Below are 23292 nucleotides of genomic sequence, written 5' to 3' on the forward strand. Positions count from 1 at the left end.
GCTTTTCTCTGGTTCAAAATACGCTTGCTTCTACTTCGCCCGCCATGTTTCCCTGTCCCCATAGTCAAATGAGAGGAGAAACTGCATTACAAGAATAAGGATGCACTGGAGGCTAAATGAGGGAGGGATAAATCTGTGAAAGGTCCCCCCTTTGGAAAGGCCTTCACACCCTTTCGGGTGTGAGGGTCTTAGCTAATTCCTGAGGGAGGGATAAATCCATGAAAGGTCCCTCCTTTGGAAAGGCTTTCACACCCTTTTGGGTGTGAGGGTCTTAGCTAATTCCTCCCGACTGACAGCCGGTGACCCTGCATAAAGTGTACTTTGGCACTGCAACAGCTACAGGAGCCTACCTAATTGCTAAGAGGGGTTCTGAATTGGCTAATTTACAGGCCTAATGGGCATGAGTGCCAAGAAGAGCTTATGACTCTGATTTGCTAAGTGGATTTCTTCCGCCCCTTCTTCTTCTTTGGGGGCCTCCAGGGTCTGGCTAGGCCATTCCTAGGGGGCGGTGAGGGTACCGACTCTGAAGAACGGCCAGGAGTGCCGTCAGGAGCAGGATTGGGGCAGCCTCAGGGGCTACGGGCTGGTCTCCTACTTCGGCTGCTGCGACAACCGTTGTGGGAAGAGAATCAGCGTCTGCATCCTGGCCAAACAGTTTCTGGTCCACCAGAAAAGAGGTAATGTCCAGGCCTGCCAGAGGGTCATCCTCAACAGGCGGAAGAGTGTGGGAAGAAGAAACGTCAGGGGTTGGAGGCTCGCACTGAGCAATGATCATGGTTGTGAGGTTTGGTGGATCTCCCGTAGGAGGATCCGGGTCAGGTTCTGGATCCGGCACTGGCACTAACTCAGGGCCAGGCATGGGAAGTACACTTGGCAGGGAGCTTCCAGCCGAGATAGGCGGAGTTTGGCACTGACCAGTGCTCGCAAGTAGCACTGGCAGCGAATTGACGTCAGACAAAGCTGAAGGGGGACCCAGGGGAGCAGGCCCCTCGGTGTCCCTGGTATGATTTGGGACAGCGATTCCTGTCTCGATGAGAGGGCAAGGCCTCTTGGTTCTGTGGAAATGGCTGCTGCGGCTAGCTTGCTGGGGCACTGGGACCATCTTTTGGAGTGCCCTCGTATGTTGCAGGTCCTGCAGCGTTAATTGGCGAGATCCCTTTGTGAGGAGGGAGTAATTCTTTGGTGGCCAGCCGGTTGCGAGATCTGCGGACTAGGCCTGGAATGTGTTCACGGTGTATTGCATACTGTCGCTCTTGGGCGAATGGAAGGTTCGGCTTACAGTGGCACAGCTGTCACAGAGACTGTGTCCTGATCAGAAGAGGTTACTGAGGACGTGCTGACAGAAGCAGTCAGGCAACAAAGTGGTGTGGGGGTGGGACATTCCCAGAGGATGTCTCGTCCAAGCAGGAACTCTGCTCCGTGCCAAATACGCATGATGACGCCAAGGCGGTGAATTATGTTGCTCCAAGGGGTGATCACCCTGAGTTCAACTGTGGGGATGGTCAAGGATTGTTCATCCACCCAGGTCACTGTCCATTTGGTGTGCTCATCTACCTTGGCACTGGCTGGCACTTGGGTCCGATCTATCAGGCTAATATCTGAGCCAGTGTCAGCAGTAGTTGGCAGGTGCACTGGTGGGCTGGAACCATCCAGAGAAACCACTGAGACGGACTGTGTCCAAACCTCTTAGGGTGAGTCCTCTCCGGCGGCTCAGCTAAGGAGGCTGTGGCACTTATCATGTTGATGTGCCTGGGGGCAACCACATGTTTTGGGCATGCAGGATACCTGGAGGAAGAGTGTCCTGAAGCTCCACAGTCTCAGCAGGGGCCCCTGGGATAGGTAGATCTCCCGGCAGTGACGGTGTGCTGGGAAGATTGTGTGGAATTAGGAGGCGAGGAAGCTTGACAGTTATTGGTAGGTTGCCAAGGGTTGTTGCCTTGTTGGTTATTGTTCCTGTAGCAGCACTCTGCTTCAGCATGGCCGTACTTTTTACAGATAGTGCATGGAGGTTTGTTAGGCGGTCCGTTCCATTGGCGATTGAAGCCCGAGAGGTGTCCAGGTGGCACTATTTTGCGTTGCAAGGTGCTGTGGGATGGGTTGTGCGTCTCCCAGGCATCAGCTAAGCGGCAGGCTTCCTTGAGGGTGGCTGGCTGCTTATCACTAAGATACACAGCCAGAGGCCCAGGTGCACACTGGAAGAGGTCCTCCAGCATGGTCCAGTTGAACAAATCCTCGAAGGTGTTGCACCGCATAGACTCGAACCAGCGGGACCCAGCTTGGGTCTTGTGACAGGCCCATTCTGTCCAGGACCAGCCGACGTTCTTAGCCATACCTCAGAATCGTTGTCTCCACCTCTCAGGGGTTATTTCACACGCCTTAGCGATGGCCTCACGGACGGCAGCCATGTCCCCTAGTTGATCTCTTTCCAAGGCTTGGTGGGCAACCTTAGCCTTCCCGTCCAGGTGCTTTGTGAGCAGTAAGGCCCTCTCAGCCGGGCTGACGTCATAGGTCTCGAAGAGGAATTCGATCTCTTCGAGCCATTGTTCTGGCTCATCTTCAGGCCATTTGCCGACAAGGTTATTGACTGTCGACAGAGAGGTATTTAGTGCAGATGGAGTGGGGTTAGAGGCTTGTTGGGCTGCTAAAGCTTCTGCGCTTTCCTTCTTGGCTCTCTCCAACTCAAGCTCCCTGTCCTTGAGGGCGAGCTCATGCTGTCTTCTCCTTTCTTCTTCTTCACTTTCGCACTGTCTCCTCCGCTCTTCTCTTTCTTCTTCTTCTCTTCTCTACTCAGTTTCTTGCTGTCTTCTTCTTCACTTTTACGCCGTCTTCTCCGCTCTTCTCTTTCTTCTTCCTCTCTCCTCCGTTCGGCTTCGTGCTGTTGCTGTGCTTCTTCGTACTTTCGCTTTTCAGCAATCTGCTCCCTTACAAACTTTTGAAGGGCCTGGCCTACAAGGCCGTCCTCCTTCCCTATATCCCTGAAATATTGGTGCTCCTCAGTTGACATGTTGCTGATGGGGAAGGGGTGCTGAGTAGATTAACTGGGTGTTCCCGGAGGAAAGGGCTTGTGACGATGAGGAAGTGTCCTTTGGATTATTGGCACTTCAGTGAGTGGTACCTTTAATTGAGGTGGCACTGTGGGTGAGTGTGCCATGCGAAGGTCACACTAGAGGAAAGCATTCCTGAAGGAAATCTGAGTCCTTATGGGCGGATACGCTAGTAAATGAAGTGATACTGAAGGTATTATTATTCCTTACCAGTGGAAACACTTAGGACATGGGACATGGGAGTGCTCCTGAAGGCTCTATGATCCTTATGGGTGGGTGCACTGTTAATGGGGTGTTCCTGAAGGAGCCACGGTCCTTATAGGTAGAAACACTGGTTGTATGGCACTCTGTTTCTTCAATACAGGTGCAATGGCTTATAAGAGGTTAATTTGGTTGGGTGGCACTGTGGTGCCTCAGTGCTCCGTGCAGCAATGCAAAATGTCAGTGCATGAACTGGCACTGAAGGTGAATGGTACTCTGCCTGAACAGAAGGTAAGTAAGGAGTAAAAGGTAAATGAGAGACTCCAGCAGAAGGTGAGGGAGAAAAGGAAAGTGAAAGAAGAAAGATAAGTGCTTCAGTGATTGGGTGCTTAGCAGTGCTGTAGATGGGTGGCACTGTGAGAAATGGAAACTGGGTGTGACACGAGTGGGTGGCTAGTTATAAGAACTAGAGATCGCTGCCTAACATGAGGACAAATAGGATATGGGGAGTGCACTCAATATGCGGCTTTAGCACTTACAGTATAAGCAAGTCTGGAATAAGATATACCCAATTCGTGCACTACATTGAACAACACGTAATTAGATAGATGTACGTGCGCTCTATAGCGTACGAGAAATTATCTGGGCTGAAGCACAAAAAGGGAAAACAGGCATGCAAGATGATTCGCTAAACACAAGTGCTAAGAAATTTCACGCACAGTGTATATGATAAAATTTTAATGAGTAATGAGTTTGAAAGGTTAAACGTGCGTTGTATTAAAGAAAATTCTTTGTATTTAGCTTTTATGATTCGTGGGTTGTTTTCCAAACTTGTAAATAAAGTTTGTCGATCCCATGTTAAGATGAAAGGATAAGCGAGGAAAAAAAATCTCTCTCTTTCTCTTGGTGAGTGTTGTGTAACGGAATGTACTTGTTATGACTTTTAAAGTCACTTTACTTTATGTTTATGAGCAAATAAATTTGGTATGCGAAATTACGTTAAATTACTTTTCTTCTGCAATGAACTTTTAGTATTTACGTAATTTTTTTCACTGTCTCACTCTCTTCATGATAAGTGATATGGTAGGCAAAGGGTTTCAGATTGTTTCAAAAATATTCAAGGTTTACGCTAGGGGACGGAGGGAGGTTCGTTCTGTGAACGAACGTTGTGGAACTGCGTTGCTTGTGGAAAACAGCTGATCGGTAGCTCATCGTGCGACAGAAAACGGGGAAATGGAATTGGAGGGAAAATACAAACACACTCTACTTTCTTCAGTAAATTCGGGTTTTGAATGAAAAGGTGAATAGTTTAACGTTAAACATCAACAATGTCTTTACTTTACTTTTTAGTGCACTGGGAGGGTGGTTAAATAACTACGTTTGGGAATGTTTTCTTCAGTGCTACGACAGTCAACTGGCTTGCGCATGCACTAACTCGAACAGAACGTTTGCTAGCTCATAAATGCCAGATAGTACTACACGGTTTCCTGTAAGCTACTAGTTCTCCCAAAATTTATCACTGACCGAGAAATTGTACACTTTCTCTGCTGTAACTAATCCGAAATAAACTCTTAGCTACTTGTTCTCGCTCACACATGCAATAATTCCCTAACTACACACTCCCTAATTCCTATGTGGCAACATCACGCTCTGTCCTTACATTTGGAAATTTGCGGGTGGGCAATCCGCGCCTCTCTCTGTTTCGCTAACTTAAAACCTATGCGCTGTCGCTTGCGTTCTGCGTAAATTCTAACAACAGAAGGTGTGTTGCGTTTCTTTAACAAAATATTAATATCACTTTTCTTATTTCCTTATGTATCCTTAATGTTAGAAAACCATGCAAATGCCCTTTTTTACCTTAAGTCTCTGCTCCAGCCGCTTCTATGCCTTTGTGAATAATGAAATGATTACAGTAAAATGCCTGATATTCCTAGTTCATTCCTAGTCTTAGCGTATAGCGAGGCCAGTTATTGCTAATGTGGCTAGATCCTGGCAATAAGTTGCCAATGTTACAAACTGGATCCTTGGTTGGGGAGAGAATTGGAACAATTTATCATTTTTTTTTTAACTGCCAAAGAACCAAGGGGCCCGAGTTTATAAACAAAAGATGAAAATTATGGGAATTCACCTTAGAACTTCTTGGATTTGAGTAATAAATGGAAGGTCGCCATTTGGAATTAGAATTCTTTGACAATTTAAAAGGGTTATATTTACAGAGAAGGGGCCAATATGCAAGACCCAAAAAGAGTGTAAAATGCAAGCCCATTAAAACACATGAATTACATACGGTAGAGCAATAATGCAGTACTTGGCAAATGAGCACTGTAAATAGGAGGGGCCAAAAGTACAGCAATCCCTGTTATAACAATAACTATGTTATGTTAAAATTACATTAAGTCGTCACTGATGGTAATTCATTTGAAGGGGTGAACCCCAGGGTAATGGAATCAATTAATTAAGATGATTCTCTTGTAGCAACGGATTTCCGTTTTCAGGCTGCGATCAGGAATGGTTGCGAAATTTGGATGGCAGTGATGAGCTAGGGCATATGATTACGTACTGGGCAGGACAGAAGTGCTCCGAAAGAGAGGTCAGAAGTTAATACACACACGGCTGTCCCTTAAACAATAAATCTTCGCAAGGGGGGAGGATTCAACCACTTATAATACTTAGACTAATTTGCCCTTAATTTGCACTGGGGAAGGGATATTGGGATGCTTATCACTGAATCGTTTTACGTTGATTTCGAAGCAAGTCATGGAGCGAGTTACGGGCTGCTCGAAGTAGGGTGACTTAACAAAGGGAAAGCTTTTGCGGAGAAAAGAATTCAAATTTGAAGGAGTGGAAAAATCAAGGGATTTCAGGGGGGAGGGAAAGGGCTGGCTTACTGACTATTTGCGATCCACGAACCTGATCTACAGTTGTTGGCACCAAAACATGATCGACTTGGCCGTTCATCAAAGTTAGCTTTCACCCAGTGGAGAGTGGAAGGGACGCGGGACATGCGTCTTGGACTGGATCTCAGAGGCCTCCGCTCCCATCTCTGAGAATGCTCAGTGTTGTTTGTCGAGATGTAGACCTATCGGACCTGCAAAAGTCATACGGCCAGCAAAGAGAGCGGAGGGAAAGGATCCTTAAGATTAAGTACTTAGAGGTTAAGGTCCTACCTGTCGGACAGCCCCACTATGTCCCTTAAGTTTGCAGTACCTAACTACTCCCCCATCACGTGATGGGGGTGAAAAGGGGGTCTTCATTGTTTATCCCAGATCAGCTAAGTGGGGGAGTTGATTCCTACGTTGGTGAAGATTGGCTTTAACTGCTTTTCTCTGGTTCAAAATACGCTTGCTTCTACTTCGCCCGCCATGTTTCCCTGTCCCCATAGTCAAATGAAAGGAGAAACTGCATTACAAGAATAATGATGCACTGGAGGTTAAATGAGGGAGGGATAAATCCATGAAAATATATATATGTGTGTATATATAATGTAAATATTTGGAAAAATATATATAATGTAAATATTTGGAAAAAATGGAAGGTAGCCAACAGCAGTCAGTCTCCTTTCAGAAAAAGCCAGAGCAAGGTAGTAAAGTGTAATCACTGAAAAGGGGCTCCAGTTTAACAGCCTCGAAGTCTAAATAAGATTAATTAATTTTCTCCAGTGGAACTGTCAGGGATTAAGAGCTAAATGGGAAGAACTAAGGCTGCTCGTATCAGAAGTGTCTCCTGCATGTATAGCTTTGCAGGAGACTGTGAGTGATAATAATACATGTTCCAGCCCACGAGAGTATACATCCTATCATTCCCTTCCTAACGTAAGTATAGGAAACCATGGGGGTGTAGCGTTATATATTTGTAATGGCTCCCCACAAAATCTTATTAGTATCCACTCTACCTGCAAGTGATAGGTGTGCAGATCCACTGGAAAGAAAATATACAATATGCTCTTTCTATCTACCACCTAGTGAAGTCTTCCCTATTGATAAATTTAAATCCCTCATTCAACAGCTACCACATCCCTTTATTATTCTGGGAGATTTGAATAGTAGAAACCCTCTTTGGGGTGACTTCATTACCAGTCTAAGAGGAAATTTCCTGTGTTCCATCATGGAAAGTGAAAATGTGGGAATCCTAAACACAAGGAAGTCTACACATTTTCATATTCAAACAGGCACATTTTCAGCAATTGATTTATCTATATGCAGTGATGACTGCCTTACTGATTTTAATTGGAGAGTGGTAAATGATAAATTTACCACCGACCATTTTCCAATGGTAATGAATGTAGTTTCAAATGCTCCATCTTCAAGACTACCTAACTGGAACATTGGTAATGCTAATTGGGCAACCTTCCAGGAACACAGCTCAATAAATGATTATGCTGATGACTTTCCCTGTATAGATAATGCTCTTGACTTTTTGAATTCAGCTATGTTCTCAGCTGGTCTTCAATCTATACATAGAACTTCGGGTGTATTTATCCGTCAACCTGTTCCCTGGTGGACTCTTAAATGCCAGGAAACGTGTAGAACTGTGATGTCAGCTTTCACCAGATACCGTGGACGAAAATATGAGTATAACGTGTTGAATTTTCGAAAAGCAAGAGTTCATTTCTGCATGGAAATTAAAAAGGCACGAAAGGATTTTTGGACAATTTTCATATCTTCACTAAATTAAAAAACAGCCTTGACTTTAGTTTAGAAGAGAGTTAGAAAAATAGCAGGAACATTTGCTCTTTGCCAACCTCCAGTTATCAAGATCAATGGTTGTGAAGTAGCAGATCTCCAGTTAGTGGCAATTGAGTGTGCTAATCATTTTGCAAATGTTGCAAAGGAAAAGAGTGACAGACCTTATTCAGCTCAAAGAAGGCTACTGGAACAGGTCGAAATTGATTTTAAGACATCAAGGAACGAACTGTACAATGTACCTTTTACTATGATGAATTTGAATCAGCCTTAAATAATTGTAATGAATCAGCTCCTGGACTGGATGATACAACATATTCAATGAATAAGCATGCCCCCGAAAATACCTGACTTTTCATATTGAGCCTTACTAACAGAATTTTCCGAGAACATATCTTCCGTAAGCTTTGGGAGATGTTAAAATTACTGCCATTTGTGAAACCAGGGAAAGACCCATTCAAGACAGAGAATTGTCATCCTGTTGCACTGACATCATGCCTGTACAAGATTATCATGGAGATAATAGTGAACGCACGTTTGATGTGGTACTTGGAATGTGGTAAATATCTGTCGCCTGCTCAGTGTGGTTTTGGAAGTATGCACTCCACAACTGTTTTATTGGTTCGAATGGAATCTTCAGTATGTGAAACTTTTGCTAACAAGCAACATCACATCACTTTTTTCTTTGATTTTGAGAAGGCTTATGATACAACATGGAGATATGGCATTTTGAGGGTTTTTTTATGAATGTACCTGAGAGGAAATTGCCTCTTTTTTATCAAGGCATTTAAAAAAAAAATAGGTTATTTCGGGTTCAAGTTGGAGCAACAATGTCAGATGTATTCAACCAAGAAAAAGGAGTGCCGCAAGGAAGTGTTTTAAGTGTAACATTGTTCGCCATAGCAATCAATGGGATGTCCAAAATAATTCCCCCAGATGTAGCTTACACTTTTTTTGTTGGCGACCGTTCAATATCTTTTGCAGCAACAATGATGGCAGTGGCTGAACGCCGCCTTCAGCTCTGCATTAGTAATGTAGTAAAGTGGACTGAGATGAATGGTTTTAGATTTTTTGCAAATAAAACAATAACCATGCACTTTTGCCGTATAAGAGGATTCCATTCTGATCCAGATCTGTTCATACATGGGCAGAGAATCCCATGGGTTGGTGAAACAAGGTTTCTTGGAGTGATTTTTGATAATAGGCTGACTTGGATTCCACATCTGAAGTATATCGAGACAAAATGTTTGAAAGCAGTGAATGTGCTGAAAGTTCTCTCCCAAATTTCCTGGAGTGCAGACTGAACTCAGATGCTGAGACTATACAAATCTTTAGTCTTTTCAAAATTAACAAATGGGTTTGAAGTGTACACCTCAGCAAAGCCTAGTATCCTTAAAATGCTTAATTCAGTCCATCATGGAGGAATAAGGTTAGCTACAGGAGCATTTAAATCATCTCCCACTGAGAACATGCTTGTGGATGCTGCTGAGATGCCTCTAGATCTACATTACCATCGTCTGCTGGTTCGGAGCTGATACAGATTTAGAGGCTCCCTAAATCTTTAACCAGCATTTGTATTAGAGATGAAAGGCATTGGCAGTTTTATGAAAATCACCCCAAGCAGCCTTAACCATTTGCTTTTAGAGTAAAATGTATTATCAGGCAACTAAACATTCCAAGGATGGAGATTTTAGCGGCTAGGTAATCGGTTAGCCGCCCCCCGCCCCCAACCTTCCAGAGGTTAAATGGTGTAGATACTTCAAATTCACCAAGGCAGAAATGTCCAATGAGGCAATACAGTCAATATTTTTAAATCATTCGTCACAACATGATAACTCCGTTGCAGTTTTCACGGATGACTCAGTTAGATGCTGGACTGGCCGTCCATGATATAGAAAGAAGCGAGAGACTATCATCTGTTGTATCTATTTTTATAGCAGAACTGAATGCATTTTTAAAGGCCTTTAAGGAAATTTTAACTCAGAATGGAAACAGTTTTACTATATATTGTGACTCTAGAAGTGTACTTCAGTCATTGAAATCTTTAAACCCTCTGATTTTAGAGATACTGGAAAGTCTGTTTTTATTGGAAAGAATAAGTAAAGAAATAAATTTTTGCCGGGTGCCTTCCCATGTTGGGATGGTTGGGAACCCAGAGGATGTCTACTACCATTCGGGATGTATATCCTCTAGTAGATCAGAAAATGAAAAGGTTTTGGCAGTCCCTTTGGGAAAATATTTTAATGAATAAAAAAACGCGTAGTATATGTTCCTCTCTTGGGAATGTGATAGAGATGGACATTTCATCTTTGCAACAGGAAGGACTGTAATTTAGAGCATCTATATATGTTTGTTGGGGAGGCGGGCCTCCTCAACAAAATTCAGATCATATACTGTATTTGTATATGTATGCATACTATATATGTTCTACAGATATGATTATATATTTATATATTTTGAGATATTTCTTTTATGAGACTCCTTTTAAATTTATTTATTTATTTATCTTTTGAATTTCCTATCTAAATTTATTACGGCGCCAATAACCTAGATGTTGTGACGCCAATTTTAATAGCAACAAGTCAATCAATTAATCTCTCTCTCTGTCACTAAGTTCCGATGTCCAAATGATCATCAAATCAAGCATTGAATGGCAATGAAATATTATTCCCTCTTACTCTTTTCGTGTCACTTGAATTTGCCCTTGATCATGGCGGTGCAGATTATGTGGCAATATAATAAAAATTGTAGATTGTATGTAAGATTTTTCTTGCACAGGGATCATTCTTATTTTAACAGTTGATTGATGAATATGTCAGTAACTGAAGACTTGTTGTTATTTCCTATGTTTTATAATGTCGGTGAAACGACTCGTAAGTAAAAATGAAACAGTGACAGATATGACCTCTCCTCTTACGCAAGAGGCAGTCGTTATGAAAAGGGATTCCATAGAAACCGAAATTCTGGTATGTGTGGAAAAGGATCCCTTATTGATTAATGGTTTAGCGTAAGACTGAATCTTGTTCATCATTCCTTCGTTAGAGAAATTCCTCTTGAGGCCTCCCGGAGTGTCAGGTAATAGCACATGCCTGGTTAGGTGTTGGCTCACCCGCCTTAACGGTTTCAGCATTAATGGGATTAAATGGTTATATGAAGAGGTGGGTCATACCTTATCATACTTATATTGGAACGTTTTTTTCTCTATTAGACCTCTGCCTTAGGCTCCCCACCCTCACAGCTGCCTAACCTCTCTTGTACCTCCCCAGTTGCTCCTCTGTGTTTGAATCTTGTAAATTTTTATCTCTCTCTCTCTCTCTCTCTCTCTCTCTCTCTCTCTCTCTCTCTCTCTCTCTCTCTCTCTCTCTCTCTCTCTCTCTTCGGTACAAGAAAATTAGAATTTTTTTAGAATGGATGATGTAAGATTTTTCCAAGAGATAGTTGTACGTAGTTTCCTTGGGTTTTTCATTTTGCATTTTTTTTTCCGCCATCAGTTTTTACTACACCTAAACGCGATAAATAGTTCTTCCCATAGACCATTAGAGAGCCAAAAATTTTGCTCAAATATTATCAACGTTATGTAGAATATATTATTTTAAGATGACGAATTACGAGGAATTATTTTGATACGTTGTAAAATATAGATGCAAGTTATCAACGTTATGTACACAAATGTATGGTTTTGTTTGTTTGTTTGTTTGTATCAAAAGCAGAATATTTTCCTTAGATTACTAAAGATATCAATTACTTTGCAGTATGATAAATTATAGTAATTTTTCTTTCCAGTAATATGCTATTTATGCCAACCATTGCTCAGAAAGCCAATTACCGAAATTTTTACGGTATGGTACATTAGTGTCATGTATTTACCAGTACTTCTTAAAAATTGAAGACAGAGAATCACTTTTATCGTTACATAATTTATTTCCCTCCATTATTCATATTCATAAAATAATGAACAAGTACTGTGTACATAATGCACCTGATACATTTTAAGCATGATGGTAGTGGAAAATTATAATTGATATATAGATGAGCTTACCCTTGTCTGTGCCTCCATGTGTTTCAGTGTATGAGTATGAGTATGTATTCGTAATTTGCTAAATTTCATTTAATTGTGTAGCGACAGTGGCAGAAAACCTTGTGTTAAACAGGGTTTCCATTCATTTATTTATTTTATAAGTTCCAATGCCCGGAAGGTTCGTTGTTAAAAAAGTTTATTTTATCTATTCGAGGCATTACTCCTCCTCTATAGCTTGAGCTTTCTTTGTGTGTCAGTGAACATTTCTGTTTGATTACATGTATCCTTTGCGTCATGAAGTCACCTTATTCTTTGGTCCATGAAGTTACCTTATCCTTTTAGCCATAAAGTTGCCTAACAAATAGACAGCGAAGGCGACATAAGAAGAACAGCTGAAGAACATAATAGCCCTGTTAAGAAAATAGATTTCCTCGTATTTTTTGCTACGGAGCCATCACCCATCATTCTCTTTCTTGTTCCACAGTTTTTTGCAATACGGGACAGCTAAAAGGAGTTGACCGTCGGAATAGAGGATGAATTTTGTCAAGAATAACATGGAATCGACTACCTGAGAGTAAGCAAGTGTAAAGGACATTATTTCGTAAAAGACTTAAACGATAAACGTTTCCGTTAAATACTGTAATTTAGAGAGAGAGAGAGAGAGAGAGAGAGAGAGAGAGAAGGGAAGGGAAGGGAAGGGAAGGGGAATGCAATCAAGGATGATATAAGATGATGTCAATGAATAGGGGTCGTCGAAGCCGGTGAAAACTGCAAACATTTTCAGCATTCCGCAGATGATGGCGTTGGAAGAGAAGGAATGACGCTCTGTGTCATTTCAGCTTTTGGAATTCGTCTATCATTTATTGTTTGGCTTTTATTCATCACGAAATTTTTATTCACCTTTCCATCACATTGTTGCCATATGGGAACCTCCAAGTATCTTTCGCCATTTATATATTACTACCTCCTCTTTGATTTCGAAATTTGCAAGAAAAATGATTCGCGTACATTAATTCAGTATGCGTATATTTGTTGACCTGTCGTAGTTTTCAAAACGGTTAACAGTGAAAATTGAGAGATTCGTCCACTACTTAGTTGTATGCAATAACAAGGTTGTAAAAAATTGCGTTTCATTGTAACAGGAAAAGGAAAAAAATATGACATCCTGCAAGGTGGACATTTTCGAAAATCTGTAGTGACTTTTATTTTGCTTTATTCACGTAATTATTTAATACACAAAGTATATTAAATGGTCATTTGGGGTCTTTTACACCTGTGCGTCTCAATGTCACATGTGATAGTTGATGGGTAGTTAGTGGTGTTTTGACTTGATAGACGTGTTATTATAGTCTTCACTGAAACTGCTCTCGTCTTTAACCCGTCAACTGACGAGTAGCTGTAAGAAAAAATAGCCTTTGTTTTACTTTTACTTTCGAGATTTGTAGACGCTGTTGTAGTTGAATATAATATTTATGAAGCCGAGATAGTTGATCATCAGTATTTTTTTGTTTGGTTACCGTTACTTCCAGCTTAAGGTAAAGTACATGCATGAAAATAAATTCGTATTATATTCCCGCGAATGTATTTGTAAAGGCAAATAATAATGAAAATTGTCTGAAGATTTTAATTTTTCATCGCGTGTATTCCTCCAAGTTTTAATTCAAGTTTTTTTATGACTTCCCATTTTCATTTGAGATATAATTACGCTAAATTAATGTGCAAGAATGTTCAAGCTTTTGATGTTCTTGTGAGTCGTAGTATACTCATTCATAGCTCATAGCTGCTCGGAAGATTACTTGTTCTGATGAAGCCAGTGAATTTTAAGACAATTGGAAGGTTTATTTCCTTGCGCAAGGGACTACTGAATTTTGTCTCAAGCTTCTACGGAATAGACTGCAGATAGATATAAAAGCCTATAAGAAACTGAGATTACAAAAAAGCTAAGGAGAACTACTACTAGTATGTTTATAGTAAGACAACAATAGTTGTCTGAAATTTAAAAAAAAATTTTAGTTCATGAAATTCGGAATAGATTGGCACCATTATGGAAATCAGGACTGTTTTTCGATTCGTGCGCTTCTTTTAAATGTTAAGAATTTTTATTACTTTCCCTCTAGTCACGCATATCTTAAAGTGCTTACTACAGTATTTCCTCATAAATATGGCCAATGTAGGCTTAGGTTGTTTGTCAATGGGATAATGTTAATTAAATGGTGCGGACAGTGTGCCTAGACTGTGGCTTTAGATTTAGTTTCAAGTTTAAAATTACATTAATATTTCCTCTAAATATAGCCTAATCATTTCATCTGCTTATAATGCCGAGTAAAGCCAAAGTCAGACATTCCTGGTATTGTAATCTGGAGCTAGTTACGAATGTAAATTATTTCTCTTTACATTTAATAAATTTGAAATAGTTCAAGAACATGTGTTTTGTGTGTCCCTAAAGGGTCTTGCGTGAGTAATGTTTTAAAAGTGGTAGATACAAACGAAATGTATCTTTGCATGAAATATAGTTTGGGAGTTAGTTAGGAATTCAGTTGCTTTTACATTGTAGTTGGAATCCATGAGAGATGGTGTTTAAGAATTTAGGAGGTTTTTGTTTGATTCTCAGACATTTTTTCGGACGACCGCACCAGGAATGGGCTGAAACTGTTCTGGAAGTAAATGTATATACTTACATCCATATACAGTATGTGTATGGTAATTTATGAATAATTCTCTCTCTCTCTCTCTCTCTCTCTCTCTCTCTCTCTCTCTCTCTCTCTCTCTCTCTCGGGAGGCCTTACTATTGTATGCACTCTGTATTTTCATCTTTAATTTTGATAATGTAAACGGAACATTACTTAAAAATTATGCGTCACTTACATTACCATACAGTTTGAAATGAAATGGGTCCAGTGCAACGAGTTTGGCGTCTTAGAATCAACCGTATATTAATTTTGGTGACTCATGAATATGAAATATTGTTCACTTATCGTCATGTATATGAATATATTTGAATATTTCTGTCAGAACGCTTGCTTTTTTTATATATTTATTTTATTTTTGTAAAAGAATGCCTGTGTGCCTGTATACTTTATTGTGTGACTTTGTTAATATTCGCAAGTGATGCATGCATAATTTTGTATTTTTGTGTATGATTGTGTGTTGGTAAATGGCTGTATGAGTTGCTTTATGTTTATTTGTTGATGAGTGCCAATAATTTTATATTTCGCAGTACAGATAATCTATAAGCATTCATCTCTTTATAAGGACTTTAGTAGTAATTAGCTGGCAACTCTTGGCTGTAACCAATTGAACGAACTATATAATTTTGTGTTTGATGTGTATTTTTTTTTATTCTCTCTCTCTCTCTCTCTCTCTCTCTCTCTCTCTCTCTCTCTCTCAAATACAATCACAATAGAATATTAATGTTTTCAAATTATTAGATATTTAGACTCTTACAAACCCACCCACCCCAAAAAAAAGCCGAGTTATATATACTGTATGTTCTTGAGTTTTTGTCGGTCAGAATTACTTTGTATAGTCTCTCTCTCTCTCTCTCTCTCTCTCTCTCTCTCTCTCTCTCTCTCTCTCTCTCTCTCTTGCGCCAAAATAACATTACATTAATGGAGGCCTGAGCCCTTCGGCTTTCTCTGCAGAATATATAATACTGGAGATCGATGTCCCTCCCTCCTCCTTGTCCTGGGAGCAGTTCTTTCCCAACTTTTTGGGGTAAGGGGAAGCGGGAGGTAAAGTTGGATATCCGGTCAGGGCGCTGTGGAGATCTGATGCTGAGGGGAATAAAGTCCTCACTTATCCTGGATTTTTGAATAAGGGCTCTGTGACGAAAGGAAAGTTAGTTTATCTTTTCCATAGCAGTGATCATTTGAAGTCCAGTGAAGAAATCTGTAAATAATACCACTTCTAGGGATGTATGTTTTGTAATAAGAAATGATCGACAATCGTTTGTGACCTGACGTGCTAGTAACCAGAATATATTCGTGAAGTTGTTTTATTACCTGATGAATTTATAAATGATTTTTCTCTTCTTATATGAAGGCTTCTTTTGCATAACATTCTTTTACTGTATTAAGTAAATGTGTAACTGTACACACACACACATACACACACACACACACACACACACACACACATATATATATATATATATATATATATATATATATATATATATATATTATATATATATATATATATATATATATATATATATATATATATATATATATATATATATATATATATATATATATATATATGTGTGTGTGTGTGTGTGTGTATATGTCTATATATGCATACATACTTAAGTGTATTCTAAAAGGGGGTGACTGTACAAAACAGTACTTACCGTCAATTCCGTCTTTTCACTACTGAAGCAAGGATGAACACCTGTTCGTTGCCGTTTCGTATACCAACACTGAAGGTCCACAGCAGTGAGTCGAGCCCCTTTCCACAAATTACGCCATTCACTTCCGTGTAGTACACAGTCTCTAATTTCTGGGCATTAAATGCCCTCTACCGAATTAAGTCTTTTTTGCCATCCACCCAGTACTTGCTTGGTGTCCCTCTCTTTCGTCCTCCCAGCACTTCTGAATAATACGCACATTTTCTTCTAAATATTTGCTCACAATTCTCTCCACGCGACCAAGCCACATCAAATCAATCTGATCCATCTACTCACCTTTGCTATCCTTTTTTCTCTCATGTCTGTTATGTGTCGACATTACTCAACCATTAAATTTTTCATACTCTTCCATTCTCACATGTCTGATACATATCGACGTTTCTCAACCTTTCAACTTTTCATATTATACGTTTTCATGGAAAAAGAATAATTTTAGAAGCGTCTCCCTTTTTTCTCTCATTCTCATTTAGCATCAACAAACAACCTTTTTAAAGAGTTTATTCAACAGTACCTTCAAACATTACACTTTCGCTTCAATATCTAGTCCTTTTCCCTTCCTAATCTTTAACACTTAGAGAGCCTGCTTCCAGCTTGCCTTTAAGTATAATGAATGGGATTCGCCTTAGTTCATTAGGCGTACTCTTAGGTGCTTACTTTAATCACACCAACATTTCATTTCCCGACGTACACACACACCCATATATATATATATATATATATATATATATATATATATATATATATATATATATATATATATGTATGTATGTATGTACTGTATATGGGTGTGTGTATTTATGTATAATATATAGATATACATATATATATATACATACATACATACATACATGCATACATACAATATGATATATATGTATTATAAAAAAATGGTCTTATTCATGTGTAGCTATTAAGATCATCATGTCGTACTGAAGAAAGAGTATTCTTGTGCTAATTTCAATTTTTTTTATCCCAAGCTTTTCGAAGAAGTACTTAATGCCAAAAACCGAATATCTAATAATGATAGAAAAAAGCATAACCCTGTTGGTGGTATAAATCCAAAAAGTCTGTATAGTGATGATGATAAAAATGTATATTGGTAATAATAATAATATTGATAATAGTCATATTCATCTGGATAACAATTCGTCTTCCAGTTTTCAGATAAGAATAATAAAAAAACCTCCATCGCCCAGTTATACGACAAAGCACCATTAACCCTCAAAACGTTGTAGCGGGTTATTTTGACGACTTCGCGAGCGATCCGCGATCGTAAATGATTCAATGGCTTCCGGCCGGGTTAGGTATTCCCACTGTCAAAATAGAGCGTAAAAAATTGCCGACTCCCACTTTAGCAGACGAAATATGTTTTTTCTTCCTTTTTTATGCATCATAGGGAGCGCTGCCCAATGTGTGTACCCTTTTCCCCTCCTGTTACCGTTCTCTAGTCCACACGTCCACCACATACTCTTATTCCTTTTCCTCCGTCTTCACATGCTTTTCCATTCCTACCCACCATACTCCGCTTCCTTCCTTTCTTCCTTTTCTCTTCTCATTTCACTCCTCCCCCTTCCCCCTTCACTTCGTTTTCCTTCATCCTCCTATGCTACCTATTGCTTTTGCTCCCCCTAATCTACTGTTTCTCCTTTTATTTCAACGTCTTTCTTTTGTAAACCTCCTCTTCCATCGCCATTCCCCCACCCAGTTCTCCCTCTCCGTAACTTCTTCAGCCCTTTTCTCGTCTCCTACCATTTTCTCCTCCTCCTCCTCCTCCTCCTCCTCTGCCGCAGCCGCTGAATAAAATTATGTTTGTGAAGAACGGGAAGAGAGTCATATGAAGATGAAACAGAGTGTATAGTATATGCAATAAGCGAAAAAGAGGAGTAAATATCCCTTCTTTTCTATAGCTATATTCGTTTTAACAGCAGATATATGCATTGTATGGTTCTGCGGACGAGTTTACAGGAAGGAAATGCATTAACAGACAAATGGAAGTCGTAATTCTGCTTCAGACATAAAGTACAAACCCTGTTCACTTTCAGACATACACTAGTATATGTATATGTATATATATACATATATATATATATGTATATATATATATATATATATATATATATATATATATATATATATATATATACATATCTTCTTCTTCTTCCTCTTTAACGTGCATTTTTCCCATTATTATATGGGGTAAGCACGATGCCTTCTTTTGAAGGACTTTGATTTGGCGGTGGGGTAGGCCGTAGCCTCGATCGGCTGCCCTGCCTGACATCGCTTAGACCCTGGTAGCGAATGTGTACATGTTACCAAATCCCCAGCTCCCTTTCTCCCAGCAGCGAGGAGAACTGGGCGAGTAGGTTGACAGTTCGAGACGTGTGAGGTGTCTGTTATGTTTTTGAAGGTGTTGGAGTGGCTTTGTTTATGTGTGTATTAATCTGTAACACCCATTTGCTTTCAGCAAACCTATCCGTTGATTACATACGTAATCCCGGGGTGTCTACACGGATAGCAAAGTGTCCACCTCTCTGACCGGTCGGCTGCGGGGATTGAACCCTCGCCATAGACTTCTATGAAGTCTGAGTTGCTGCTTCTACCAACCGAGCCATCGAGGCTCCATATATATATATACATATATACATACATACATATATATATATATATATATATATATTTGCTCATATGTATATACAGTATTTATGCATGCATATGAATATGTTGACCTGGAAACAAACTATTTTGCCCATTATAAGATGCATGTGTTTTGAAAGAATTTTTAAAGTGGGTCATACAAGCCTACAAATAAATGCGAGGTAGCTACCTACACGGCCAAATTATGGTGTGCATGTGCATGTTTCTGTATGTGCGTTAGCAACGTATCGGGAGAACACACGAAAACAACATGAAAAACATTCACGGGGTGATCCAGGGAGATTTCAGGAATGCCTCAATGAAAGTCATTGTAGCTTCTGCAATTCTACATTGCACAGATTTCGCTGCCCCGTAAAAGGCTTCATATAATAGTCAAAGTGAAACTTGTGTTTTCGAATAGGGGTCCTTGCAGAAGTGTATGGTGGTATACTCTTGGTCTTACTGTTATTGTTCTATGTTTTGTTATCAGTGTTGTTGATGTTAGCTCTTACTATAAATTTTTCGTTTAATAGTTTTAATTGTGTGTTCCCTGATGAAATGAGGAAGTGTAGTGACCTAAATATTATCAGTGGAAGAAATAAAACTAAATTTTCTTATAACTTCTAACTTGCCGGATGTATTTATGAGATTGACTGGAAAGGAAGGGTAACGCATAATTTTTGCATCTGGTTAAAGAAGTGTATGTGGTAATAAATAAACACGGACGAAGAAAGAGAGAGAGAGAGAGAGAGAGAGAGAGAGAGAGAGAGAGAGGTTGTCGCTGGTTTGTATTCAGTTGTCATTTGTAATTATCGAATTTATGTCTATATTTTTAAGGTAAATTCATAAGAATGGAAGCCACTGTGGATAATGGAATAACATTGGTAATTTGATAATCTGTCCAAGGAGCAAGACAGTGAGAACAAGATACAAAACAGCAGCGAAGTTCGTGCTGAGAAACAGTGGTGATATATATATATATATATATATATATATATATATATATATATATATATATATATATATATGTGTGTGTGTGTGTGTGTGTGTGTGTGTGTGTGTGTGTGTGTGTTTTGTTTGTACGGCATCGCCAGATTCACAAAAAAACGAAAGTAGTGACGCCAGTCAAGTTTCTCATTTTTCCTTCCGTGGATACACAAACGTATATGTGTGTGTAAATAAAGATAAAATCCGTGAAGGACAGGAAAACACTGGAGTGCTGCGCATTGTCAGTCCCCAGTATTTGGATCAAGAAATTGAATACATAAGAAAAATAGGGACAGATTTATGTTATCCTTCACATATACTAGATATTTGTCATAACAAAGCCCACAAAAAGTTTTATAGTGAAAGTAACATGGAGAGAGAAACCCCTAAGAACATTCTTAGCTTGCCTTATTTTAGTGGTTTTGAAAACATAAAATCATTGTTAAAACCTCGTAGTGTCAACCTCGTTTTTCCTATAATAACACACTAAAAAGAATGTTAATAAAAAATAGCCCTAAAGAAAACAACAACATAATATATAAAATTCCATGTTTGGATTGCCCCTCTTTTTATATTGGCCAATCTAGCAAAGATTTAGATGTACGCATTAAGTAACATAAGTATTCAGTCAAAACTGGACAAACATCCAATGCTATATTCATTCATTTAAGTGAAAACTCTCACAGGATAAATTGGACTGAAAGTTCAGTGATTGCCAGATCGAAAGATTTCTCTTCAAGAAATCTATTGGAGTCCGCTATTATCCAGCTTACTTCCAGCTGTAATTTTAACCTTAGCCCTGGCATGTGTTATTTGGACCCCTGTATTAGAAAAATGTTCAAGAATGACCTAAAAGATAAAATCACTGACTTAATTACAAATTGGTTACCTTATATTTTCTATGTATCCATATGTTTAATATAATTTTTTATTTGTAAAAATGTTCGTCTTGCAAAAATTATTATTGTTTACAAAAATGAGAATTATTTTGTTGTACTAATATTTTTTGGGTGGTCAGTCACGCCCTTGTATAATCTTTTAATTGTCCTGTCCCTGCTTCTGAACGGTTAATCCTAATCCTTTGTAAAACCTCCTAAATATTTAACCCTGTTTTGGCATTTCTACCAATTCTTCAATTGTGTTGGATTCCAGGTACATATTTTTTCCTTTATAATCTCCATCTGTCGTTTATATGAGCTTTCTTTGTAAACTTACTTTTATATTTCTTCAGTCTGCCTAATAAAGGACGAAATTTATTTATATATTCATTACATTCCATATTTTCGTGATTCAGTTATACACGTGTGTGTGTGTGTGTGTGTGTGTGTGTGTGTGTGTACAGGGTTGGGGGAGGGAGAGCTAGTCCAACTTCACCATAAATACTCTTTGAGAAGTTGCAATATGTGGGTATGAAAATTATTGGCTTTTTTTTTAATGGGTCTGAGGTAAGGGTGCATTGTGTCTCCGTAGTTGCTTATTGTGTTTTGTGGACTGAGCAATGTGAGAAGTCAGCGAAAAGACAGTCTATGAGATAAGAGAAGGGGCCGTGATTGGAGTATAAACAGGTGATGTTTACAGATGACTCGGCGTTTGTGGCAGAGGATAATGAAAGAGTTAGAAATTATTTGTAAGAGATGAGTCTTGAAAGTGCATGTGAGAATGTGCATGATTTCTTTGTGTCTTTAACTCTTCAGCTGAAGACTCTAATGGACAGACTAAACCTAAGAGGGCTCGTGGACAGACTAAACCCAAGAGGGCTCCAAAGGAAAATCAGCCTGCTGAGAGAAACAGGTTATTGGAAAAGGTGATAAGTAGTTAAATACGGGGAAATAGAAAATAAACCCGACCCACATGAATTCGGGAGACGTCAGCAGAAAGCAGGAATGAATTCGCTCCTGACCTAAAGATTTGGAGATCAGAAGTCTCCACAACTCCACTTGACAGACTACTAATTTTAGTTTTAGCCAAAATAAAACTCCTAACAAACTGAGTACCATTAAACCTGATACTAGAAAACGACATGGTGTCTACAGCAGCAGCCTGCCTAATGTTGGGAGCTAGGTCAAATAAACAAGAGTGCAGAGGATTTTGTTTTTGTAGTACATTCTATGCAAAAAACATAATGAATTTGCTCTATGTCTATGCTGCAATTCAACATTTAGAGTTATTAAAATAAACTTGACTGATGACATAACTCTAAGAGTTTGAGATGAAAGTGAGCAGCTGAAGACCATACTGGAGTATAGTACTCCAAACAAAGACGAAGAGTTAAAACCCTTTGATATAATAGCCTCATCATGAAACATTCGAAAACATTTCTGCAAGATACAAACCTTTTGAGGAACAGGACTCGAAATTACGTATACCTAACATCTTAAATGAGGTACTGACACTTATAACTGTACAATTTAAATGTAAATCAGGATGCAAAAGCCTGTGTTTTGGATCGACTAACTATCAAACTTTATGTTTTAGAAGGGTTAGCCTTCATGCCCCCAAGCAAACTCCACTCATGAATATGTGCCAGGTCTCTATTCAAGGCTTCTTCAGCCACAGATCTAAGGCACAGTGAAGGAGCAGCAGCCAGAAGAGTAGCATCATAGGCATACGTAGAAGTGTGTTATTAATACATTGCCATATGTGACTAGTATAGATGATAAATAGAAGAGGTCCAAGAACACTACCTTGAGGAATACCTGAAGTGACATTACCAAAGCTACTATACTAGCCATTAACACAAATCTGCTGGACTCTGCTTATTTGCTTATTAAAAATTCATTCAAAATATTGATGAAAGATCCACCCATTCCCAATAATCTTAGCATGTAGATAAATGTTTTATGATTGAGACGGTTACGGGATGCTCTAAAATCTAAACTGACCTTGTGTACCTCTGCACCCTCATCCAGAGCACTCTTCAAGATGGTAGATATTGAAAAGAGTGTATCACAAAAGCCAAGACCTTTGTGAAACCCAAACTGTAGTGATGGTAGCAAGTTATTATCTTCAACAGACTTACAAAGATAAATAGAGAGCTTCTTCTCAAGAAGTGATGATAAAACAATAATAATTGAAATCGGCCTATATTCTAAGGGACATGAGGATGATTTCAATCCCTTAGTTAAAGCAGCAAAGTTACCTTTTCTAAGCAGAAGGAAAACTTGCAAGTCCAACTAACTTTCTGGAAATAATAGTAATATCGGGAGCAATGAAATCAGTAGCTTTTCTTCGAAAAGATGCAAAAGATCCTGCTTGGGTCTGTGCTACCGTAACTGTCAGGTCCCAGAAGCAAAGTGTTGACTTCTGTGGATGTGAAGG

General features: G+C 39.3%; 1 protein-coding gene across 1 annotated transcript; it reads right to left on the reverse strand.

Annotated features, from left to right (window-relative positions):
* Positions 1–2333: 2333 nt before the first annotated feature.
* On the reverse strand, positions 2334–16672 carry LOC136841039 (troponin I-like). The gene is made up of 4 exons (XM_067108094.1): positions 16630–16672; positions 15550–15718; positions 2746–2975; positions 2334–2584 (listed from the first exon to the last, which is right to left on the reverse strand). The coding sequence occupies exons 1-4, from the start codon at positions 16670–16672 to the stop codon at positions 2334–2336; spliced, it is 693 nt and encodes a 230-aa protein (XP_066964195.1).
* Positions 16673–23292: the final 6620 nt, after the last annotated feature.

Source organism: Macrobrachium rosenbergii, chromosome 8 (assembly GCF_040412425.1).
Source record: "Macrobrachium rosenbergii isolate ZJJX-2024 chromosome 8, ASM4041242v1, whole genome shotgun sequence".
Taxonomy (NCBI): Eukaryota; Metazoa; Arthropoda; class Malacostraca; order Decapoda; family Palaemonidae; genus Macrobrachium; species Macrobrachium rosenbergii.